This window comes from Pterocles gutturalis, unplaced genomic scaffold (assembly GCF_000699245.1).
Source record: "Pterocles gutturalis isolate BGI_N339 unplaced genomic scaffold, ASM69924v1 scaffold42074, whole genome shotgun sequence".
NCBI lineage: Eukaryota > Metazoa > Chordata > Aves > Pterocliformes > Pteroclidae > Pterocles > Pterocles gutturalis.
Window position 1 is genome coordinate 6,898 of NW_010132207.1, and position 10,336 is coordinate 17,233.

At 44.1% G+C, this 10,336-nt stretch overlaps 1 protein-coding gene across 1 annotated transcript in view; it reads right to left on the bottom strand.

Moving 5' to 3' along the window:
* The window catches only part of CENPT (centromere protein T), a 16,443-nt gene extending 6,520 nt beyond the window's left edge, over window positions 1-9,923 (bottom strand). Inside the window, exons 1-7 of the mRNA XM_010080830.1 lie at window positions 9,899-9,923; window positions 9,253-9,346; window positions 7,105-7,238; window positions 5,633-5,663; window positions 4,591-4,733; window positions 3,708-4,115; window positions 1,908-2,084 (exon numbers count right to left, since the gene is read on the bottom strand). Of these exons, the coding sequence (XP_010079132.1) occupies window positions 1,908-2,084; window positions 3,708-4,115; window positions 4,591-4,733; window positions 5,633-5,663; window positions 7,105-7,238; window positions 9,253-9,346; window positions 9,899-9,923 (1,012 nt within the window). The remainder of the gene's footprint in view (window positions 1-1,907; window positions 2,085-3,707; window positions 4,116-4,590; window positions 4,734-5,632; window positions 5,664-7,104; window positions 7,239-9,252; window positions 9,347-9,898) is intronic.
* Window positions 9,924-10,336: the final 413 nt, after the last annotated feature.

Genomic DNA, 10,336 nt, shown 5'->3' on the forward strand with positions numbered 1-10,336 from the left:
CTAAAACTATACTCCACACGCCTGTTTCCATGCAGCTCAAGTCCAGCAGAAACCCACACGGGTAATTATTTGGAGAAATCTTAGTGGGAACTCTTTGAGTAGTGTCACTTGCCAAAGGGTTTGGAAATCTTGGCTGAGCCCAAAACCAGAAAGCCATGAAGGAGTGACTGAGAGGTTTCATACTCAAAAGTACAAGCATCAAGGCCTTGGGAGCCCCAAGCCCCAGTGAAGGGGACAAGGAAATGTGACCAAAGGCAGCACAAGAATCAGTAATACCACTGTCACTAACCAGAATACTGGGCTCCCGACACCATCGCAGGGCAAAACCTTGCCTAAAGTGAAATGATGTATGAACTACCTTTGTGAGGAGAAGACAAAAGCTCAACTTGGCACTAAGAGTGCCTAGGGCAGAGCAGCACCAGCGATTCTCCCCCACATTTTCCAGGCTGAGCAGTCCTTTAGTCACTCAATGTACAGAAATTGCTATCAAACGATATTTGATTTTTGTTAATGGTAAAACTGTTTTTCTTGGCACTTTCTCTAGCTCTGTTAAATCTATTTAGAGACAAGAGAGGTTAGAACTGCACACAATATTCAAAAAGTGAGCATGAGAATGATGTCCGCAGTGCTGCTTTGTCACCACTTATTTCCATAATACTTTTTCCACGTTATTTGCTTTTCTGACCACCCCAAAGCTTTGAGCTGGTGTTCACAGAACTGGAACAATTCTGAGGCGACTTTCATCAGTGTCAAGAGTCGCATCCCATTTAAACTTCACACTCACAGGTGCACCCAAGTAAAATCAGAACAGGATAAAAAAAAAATCAAATTACAGGATGCCAACCTTATGCAACTGGAAATTTAGAGGTACAGAGTATCTGCAATCTTAATGAACCAGTGTAAAAGAACTGGTGGAATCAAAAGGCTGGCTTATGATGATAAAAAGGCAACGTAACTCATTTTGCTGATACACCTGGTATGTGAAAGCAATTACTGACAGGCACTGCCAGGATTCAGTGTAAAATTCTTAATAACAAAACTTTTGGTTCTATAGACCGTTCAGTTTCCACATGGCCATAAAGTAATTCATACAAAACTTCAGCTGTAAGCAAGCCAAGGGAAAGCTAAACCCGCATGGCAATGGTCTTCTCTCATTTCCAGATACCGTCAAAGGAACAATGGGAAAGACTTACAAAGGATCCTAAACTGGAGCCTGGGAAATGGAATTCAACAAAACACAGGAATGTGTGTCCACACAGACCCAAAGCTCTATGTAAGGACTGGGTAACACCTGCCACGCTCGGCATCTCTGCAGAGTTCTTACCACCTTATTCTAAGGCAAAAGGATTTCAGAGAAAACTGAGAATGTACTTGTGAAAGCAGGCAACTCGCATGCCTTGCTCTCTTCCAGGAACAAGGAGGTACTGACGCCTGACCTGCTAGTGACAATCTTTATTACTTAAGGGAGGGCAACCTTTAAGCTCTTGTCCTAAGAGAAAAAAGATGCTGGTTAATACTGGGGAAAGATAAAGGCCAGCATGGCTTAAAGCGTATACAAACACGAGTGATTAGCCAGATGTACTCTTGGCCAAGAGGGAGCTATTCATCCTTCCTATGGGAAGATAAGCAGTACTGCAGACCTACCAAAAAAAAAAAATTAACCTTCATTCCATTTGCAGTCACTGTGAACACAGCAAATACTGACCAGAAAGCACAGGAGCAAGTCACAGCATACTTTTAGACAGCTCACCAGGAAATGCTCACAGGGCCTCTGATGTGAGTTAAATTATCTCCAGCATCGCCTGCACAATAAAGTCTTTCTTTACTCTGCAAGTCACCTGCAAAACTCTTGGTTTTAATCAGATTAAAGTACCCCATTCCCCTGCAACACTGAAAGTACTTCTTACCCTCTCTGAAAATCTCCTCCTGTTCCACTTCTTCTGCATCGCTTACATCTAGGTCTTCAATTATATGGGACACAACTTCTCTCAAAGACATGCTGAAAGAGCTCTTGGGCTTTAGAGTGACCGAGGATCCCAAACGTTTACCTGACTCTCCGGAGGGCAAAGAGGACCTATTAACAGCTAGAAATGGAGAGCATTAATGGGCCGGTAGTATCTTTTTCAACTTTCTTTTAGTTTTCCTCTGAAGTAAAAAAACAGCCAAGCAGAGAGAGGAATCCACACAAGAAACTGATCTTCCTTTACTTAAAACAAAGTGAACTCCCTGAGTTGTATCTTAGGAACCATTTGGAAAAGCCCTTGCAACTATTTTTCAGTTCACACTGAGAAGCAACATTGCCATCAGCTACCTTTGGTAAAACAGAACTACTTAACCCTTAACTTTTGTCATTAGTGCCTTACAAATTCCAGCATCTTTAAGATACGCTCTCACTCCCCCTCCTCTTCCTCTCATTTGATGCAGTCCCCTGTTCCATGTGCTCCACACTCTTCTCCACATTATCTCTCCATTTGTCCTCAAAGTGCCTGCCATGGGTCTCTTCAGAGCAACTAACCTTTTCTGGTTCGTCTCTTCCCTTGGCCTTTCAAAACAACTTTTCCCACCAAGCTTGCCACAGACAACCCTCCAGAAGCAGAATATGGTGCAACAATCCACCAGGCAGTCGTTAATTTCTAAGCTTTCCATGGCAAGAACTCTTCTCCTGGCTTGAGCAGTACTGAATGCACCAACCATTCTTTAAACACCCTTTCTGTGGTGCTTTTGGCAAAGGACCATAAAAAAAACTCAATTAAAAAAGAAACATTAGCTGTCCATACCTCATGGAAAGCAGAGGGAGTTTTGATCGAAGAAGTGCACGAAGCCATTTCCTACAGCAGATCCTGCCCTGGCAGCTGCCCCAGGGTCACTAAACAGAAAACTTACAGCCACGCCTCAGGGCTGGCCTGGGTAACACGAGGAAAATGTGCTCCCATGGACAAGGTATCTGGAGGGAAACGGGTGCAGAAGAGATACCAAACACCAGGGAAAAACTGGCAAGTGACAGGACTTGCAAAGCATTGGTGCGGAGTGAGCAGGGAGGTGACCACTTCTGGCCGAGGGATTTTTAAGGCCCTGGACACAGCAAAGCGGTTAGCTGCAACACATAAATGACCGTACTGGGGCAAGGTCTAGACTAGCAGTCTACAATTCCTACGGATTATCTCCTTATCTCACCATATTTGTGACCAATCTACAGTGCCCACTTCTGGGTTCCCCAGTATAAGAGCGAGATGGAATGAGAGAGAGTCCAGCCCAGGGCCACCAGGACATTAGAGGGCCTGGAGCATCTCTCCAAGGAGGAAAGGTGGAAAGAGCCGGGACTGTTCAGCCTGGAGAAGAGAAGGCTCAGGGGGGATCTCATCAAGATACGCAAGCAGCTGAAGGGAGGGTGCAAAGCAGATGGAGGCAGGCTTTTTTGAGTGGTGCCCAGCGCCTGGAGAAGAGGCAACAAGCACAGACTGGAACACAGGAGGCTCTGTCTGAACATCAGGAAACATTTCTTTCACTGTGAGGGTTACTGAGCAACAGGTTGCCCTGAGTTTGCAGCCTCCATCCTTAGAGACATGTAAAAGCCACCTGGACACAGACCTGGGCAACTTGCTCCAGGTGGCAAGAAAGATGACCTCCAGAGGTCCCTTCCAACCTCACTCAGTCTGTGATTTCAGGTAATACCTGCTACACCCCAAGTCCTAACTCATAGTACTCACTGCCAGCCACCACCTCTTCTGAGACAGAAAGCTGTTCCATTGGGTCGCTCTGCTGGGAATGATCCTGCTGATCTTCTCGCTCGTTTGCAGGTGTTCTTGGAGACACATGAGTCATTCTGTCAACATGCTCATGATCAAGGATTAAGTCCTCAGAATATCTTTGGGTCTTTCCCTCATTTGTGCCCACACTGGATACCAGGCCCGCCAGCCTTACTTCCTCTTGAGCTGCATGAGAAATCTTGCTTCTCCGTGCTGGAGTTCCAAGAGCAGAAAGCTTATTTTGGCTCTGTTCATCAAACTGAGGCTGAACAAAGAGCTCGGTGTTACTCAGCATGATTTCCGCATCACTTGTCAGCGTGGCTGCTTGAATCCCAGATGCTGGTTGTGAGTCCACAAGATCGTTCTGTGCTGTTCAGATAAAGTTGTTTTAAAACAAGTTTTATGTGAAAAACTGTTCAAGGTCATGGCAACACGCATCTATTACCAGGACCTGCTTAAGTCAAAGCATGAATTTAAGTCATTCAACACAGTTTTACTCATCCTCCACAGACCAGGCACTGAACCTGTATCATCACACTTCAGCACCCCTAACTTTCTCTACCAGACCATCTCCCCAGTACCCACCGTTACGAACACGATCCCAAACAATTCTTGTGGTATAAATCACCAAACTGGCTGGAGCAGGTATTTAGTGCACAGAATCAAATCACCTAGAGATGCAAAGCCTCACTGTAATTTTGATTCTCAAATTACACTGGATTTCTGTGAACGTGCTAGGAGACTTTAAATGGTAAAATACAGACCACACTTCAGTCACTGCTTCTAGAAGCCACCGTATATAAGGCCCTCCCCCCCAAAACAGAAGTAACAACACAAAAGAAACCTTTTCTCTTCAGTACATTCTGTTCCACTCTGCCTTCAAAAGCTTCCACGTCAATTGCTTTGCGATTTTTTGGCCTCCGGAGCAAGCCTCTCTTTTCAACTGTGTCTGGTGGGATCAAGGAACCAAGAGACATGCGAAGAGATCTGTAAAAAGAGGAGGGAATAAATAATTCTCCAAACTTACACACTCCCCTTTTACTTGAGACATTTCACAAATCCCTTAGCTAGGAGAAATTTCCCCCAAAAAATCCTTGCAGATTACATGCCTGTCTACTTTAAAGAAATAGTTTAATTTAATGATACCACCTAACACCAGGATATGTATCACAGAGATCAGGAAACAGACTGCTTTACAGCCTCCTACCTCGAGAGGGCTGCAACCATATATCTGACCAAAGGTTCAGGAATTTAAAAAATTTTCAATAACAAAGAAAAGGGAAAAATGTTTGAGAGTAAAGATGTCCTCTTGATGACAGCAGGGTGGCAGGAGGACTTCAGAATGAGTCTAAGAAGCTGCTTAGTATCAGTATTCACAGCCCAGCGCAGCTACCAGCACACTGTAACTTGCTGGAGATGGGAGCTAAGATAGAAACACGCAAAGCATTGGAAAAGATGTATCTCACTGTACATATTTTGCATCCTAAAGAGACTGGCCGCACTTAGCTACCTCCTGTCCCTCTCCCTAGGCAGCTCAATTGAAAAGCGGGGTTCAGGGGATTCAAGAAGTCAGGAAGCACAGAACACAGCCCTACGAATCACTCTGCATGGGACCACAGGCAAGGGCTGCAAAGAGAAAGGTGAAATAGTAGGAATACAAGCTAGACCAACCTGGGCATACAGTGCAGAGCCACAATTTCTGAAAAATCACAAGGTACGTGGTGTAACACCGTCAAAGTCCATCACCAGAGTGAGATGACTGTGTTATCACAGGTCTTAATCATGAACCCAGGTATCTATACTGATCTTCACAACTACAGAGCTGAGGAATCAAGGCAGCTATAGTTTGGGTAGACAGAATTTAAGACATCGTAGTTTAAACTCACCGAGCCAAAGTGCTGTCCAACATTGACTGAGCTAGAAAAAAAATTGTGACACATTAGTTGAGAAATTACGCTGAGAAATTACCCTCTACACAACAGGCTACAGGAACGGCCCAGTGGATCACCCTCTTTGTAGAGCTGGTGATGCTATAATCTTCAAAAGTTACATTTTGGTGAGAACAGAATTAGATGACAGGTTCACTTTACAACTTCTTGTCTGCGCTTCAGAACCGAGTATGAGAATTCTAATAAGCAATTTCTGAAAGGGTAATAAAACAGTTATTTCAAACAAAATTTAAAATGGCACATGCCCTCACACTCAATATTAATCTTACCACGTCAATAGCAAGATGCCAGGCTAGGGCCTCAGCCACAACCACCCTTCAGCAACCCAAACCAAACATTAAAGCACCTGGAAGCTTTAGAATTACAGATAACTACTCCACAGGCAAAACTGTAACTCAAATCTGCTCTACTCACAAAGTCACAAAAATCCAAAAGCAGATCTGGAGAGCAGTGACACAACATAAGTAACACAGGATCCGTGACATAGCCACGCTCATACTAGCAAACCCTGGAGCATGCCCCCTCTGCTTTTACAGAGCTGCTCACATCTCATCAGAACATTTTCAGACCAGGTACCAGGCTAACGACAAGTCGTTTTTTTGACGACAGGTGAGTCGGGGGGGATTCAGCTCCAGATTAAAACATTCACACACAGGTGTCTATGTCCCCATCACAGTCAAGCACAATTAATCAGATGTAGGTGTCCACTTTCGGGTGGATCAGCCTCCATACTCCACCAACTAGATCTTGCCTAAAGGAGAGGACATCAGTTACCCAGTGTAAACACAGACACAGAGTGTCTCCAAGTCAGAGCAAGGTACTGGGGGCTGTGATTCGGACCCAAATCCCACCCTTGAATTCTCCTCCAGTTGCTACCGAACCAAGGTGAGGTGGTTTATCTGCCTCTATTAAACTGCAACCAAAATGAAAGTTGTATTTACCAAATTTGCAAATTTATGTTTAAAAGGGAAGACTTATTCCAATACAAAACATTATTTCTTTTATAAAACTACAAGACCCCCCTCTTTCTCAAACAAGAACTTTATAACTTGACATAAATGCAACAAAAAGTACGCAGCCTGTTCCATTTTCAAGTTTCTGGAATTGAGGGGAAAACAGGGATTGCTCCCTTTGGAGACACTTCTAAACTCCAAGAACACCAAACTGGAAAAACAGTCAAGAGGTCATATACAGTCAGGGCAGAGCCTTGGCTCAAAAAGGCTTATTTTAAATTTGATAGGAGGAGGTTTTACCACCTCTGCCCTCCCCTTAGGACAAGATACTGCAGTCTTGCTTCCAAACCTACAACTGCCCAGCTGAGAAACTACTAAGAAGTAAACTGTAGCAGATGAGAATCAGTTGACGGCAAATGCAGCGCTGAACAAGGTAATTTCGGACTGCAGCCTTACCTTGGTGCTGGGGAAGTCGTTTGTCTGCTGCTCTCTCAAATTCAGAAATCCTGAGTTTCTTTCTCTTCTTAGTCATACGGAACGCGGTGACAGGTGTGCCCTCAGGAGCAAGGTCGGGCAGCTGCATTTCCACCCTACCAATACAAACCAAGCCTTAAGAAAGGACAACGTTATCACTTAGCTACCCTAGAAAAGTCCCTGTAACATCACTGAAAAGCAAATTGAAATTATTTGTCCTGCCTGCAGCAGAAGTAAGGAACTAATTGATGATTAGCTCAGCAAATGTAGGAACATGTCATTCCTTCCTACTTAACCAAAGTACATTTCACAAAGAGAATCACAACTCGAGTATACATTCAACACAACACAATTGAGAAAGGTCAGACTGGAGGAAAAGCTTGGACTTCCAATGAGTCCCATCGCTCTCTGCTCCTAGCAGCACACAGAAGCATCTAGGTCTGCCAGCTACTCCAGCGTAAATGAAAAAGCCATCACCATGAAACATTAGGTACCATATAATATCCCAGTCAGGCACTGGATCAGGATCAGAAAATAAGCCTGAGGTTTTTTTTCCCCCTTCACTGTGAAGTTCCAAGAATCCCCTCTCATGAAGGCCCCATTCACGCAGCGAGCTGCTGCCAGCACTCCACTGCATCCTGCGGGATGGGAGCAGAGCGTCCCTCCCGCAGCCATGCGCCTGCCTTCAGCAGGTGCAGCGTTCTGGATCCTTTGCTGCAACAAATGTGGCTTCAATAGAGCAATAATGGTGAGGGGATCATGTCTACAGGTCTTTTCCCCTTACAAAATCCATTCTCTAGCACTCAGAAGTACAGCTAAGTTTCATTTCTCATGAGCATAACGTAAGCCTAAGCATTAGATTCAACCAGCTGGAACGTACTGGGGATCAACTGTAAAGCAGCAGGGAAAAAAAGACTGCTCATTTTTTTTTATCTCTCCTGGTAGATGCTATTGCAACTAGGGAAAGCCGTGCCTTCTGAAATTCAAGAAAGCTCACGTCAACTAAAGGAAGGCTGTGAGGAAATTTTTTAAAAAATACTTAAATTTTATGGAAAATGTAATAATATTTTTTACAAGTTTATAACTGTTTAACTTCAAGAACTAGCTAACATATGGAATATAAAACTGCAGAGATCCAACCACCTGATCTTTTCATTTAAGACAGGCTGATGAGAAGCACATTCAGAGATGTTAAAGAACTACAAGAAGCAAAATCAAGAAGGAATTAAAATAATACTGCTCATCTTTTTTAACAAACAAAAACCAAAGACCCAAGCTACCGCACTTACAGAAAACAGATTTTTCTTCCTCTCTTAAAAAACCCAGAAAGACAGAAGTTCACCTAATATTTTAGATTACCTGTTTAAGGTTGCTTATAGTCAATGCAAAATGTTTAGCTGTAAATCACACTATTTAGAACAGTCTACCCTATTCCACAGAAAGTGAAACCACACGCGTTGTGACAAACCTGGCTAAAGCAAATTAAGACCTACCACCACTGCTGGTTTTTCTTCTATTTCATAACAAAGTGGAAGTAAACAAACCACACTTCAGCCTCTCCAATGCACTCAGGCCTATTAATTTGGAATATTCATGGAAGGTAAACATGAATAAAAACCACAGGCAAACCTCAACCCCAAGCCACTCCACAGGAAGGAAATAACCCCTCGCAGCCCAAACCAAGGACAACCAAGAAGCAGTAACACCTTAAAAAGCCACCACAGCTCGCGTCCTGAATACAAGACACAGCGGTCACTCATTGCACCTCAGCATTGTCAGCACACAGCCTGGAGCCTTGGAGAACTCCAAGAACTTCTATTTTAGTACACCAGAGACAAATAAGAAAAATAGATTTCCATCAGGAGAATTATTGCATCCAGCAGTTCCACTACAAAAAAGATATTAAGGAGGACTAAGGACAAACCTGCAGTATTTGCTATTCAGACCCCTGGCCCCAGTGATTCCTATGCTATTTTTAAAGCTAGAAAGGAATTTCTGAAAATCCCACCTGACAGAATGAAATTCTGATCATTGAAAGATAAGTAAAGAAATCCTGCTCCCCAATCCCATCGTGGGAACTGCAGCTGTAGCTGGTAGTGTAAAAAATTAAAATAAAAAAAAATTACTTACGTGCTGGAAATCCTCTTAGATGGGAGTTCTGATGGAGCTGCTTCTGTTTCTTCATGTTTAGATATCCAAGGTGCCAGAGGTGAAACTTGTGGTTCTGCCAACAAACCAAAACATTTCCTTTCTCCAACTCAATCCAGCAAGAACGCAAAAATGCAGTGGTGTCAAATACACCCCACATTCTGTAACTTACATTTATTAACAGGTTAAAACAAAGACCTGGTGAAAACTGTTGGGGTTCTGCTCCTAGGAAGGCTGGCACACACAGTGACAAAGCCAACAACGACAAACGGCCACATCAGGGTCCCACGTACTGCAGGAGAGCTGAAGTGAAGTTTGCAACAGCCTGTGCCTCTACAATTTACATACGAACCTGCAGCTAAAGGCAGCACTAGGACTACATGCTTGCTCACAACACGAAGACTAAGGGAAGAATATTTTCAAGAATATGATTTCATCAATACAAAATCACCTCACTCAGCAGCCCCAGCAGCACTTCCTCGTTTACCTGAATCAGTCATATAACGGTCTGTATTTCTGTTCTGCACAACAGGGTGTGAATAACAGGCTACAAAAGAACATCTCCTGTTCTCAACTGCATCAAAACACTGTCCTTCTGTTCTCTGCTTCCCTGAAAAAGGATACCTACGGGTCCGGATGATTCTCTTGAGCATGAGCCGTGGTGTGTCGTTGTCAAGATCAGGCAACAGATGTCTCTGCTTAGGCACCGTGCTTCTGACAGAATGGTTCTTCTTTCCTGAATCAGGTACAGTCTAAAGAGAGAAATCAGAGACATGCAATTCAAAAATCCTATTTTCATCACTGAAGATGAATCTCAGTATCAAAAGCATTCATTATCTGCCTTCTAATAGACACCTGAACTAGCTAAAAGGGAGCATTTCCCAAATCCCCAAAAAGAAATCCCCCCCAGGTGCTTTTAACAGCGCTGGTGCCTCTCTGTCGGGATGAAGACAGCTCAGAGCGGTGCGTCACCGAGGATCGCGACACAGCCCTCCCCGGGGACACCCGGCCGCGGGGCTCCAACGCGCGGCCCAGGCCCTCGGTCCCGCACAGCCCCGAAAACCAC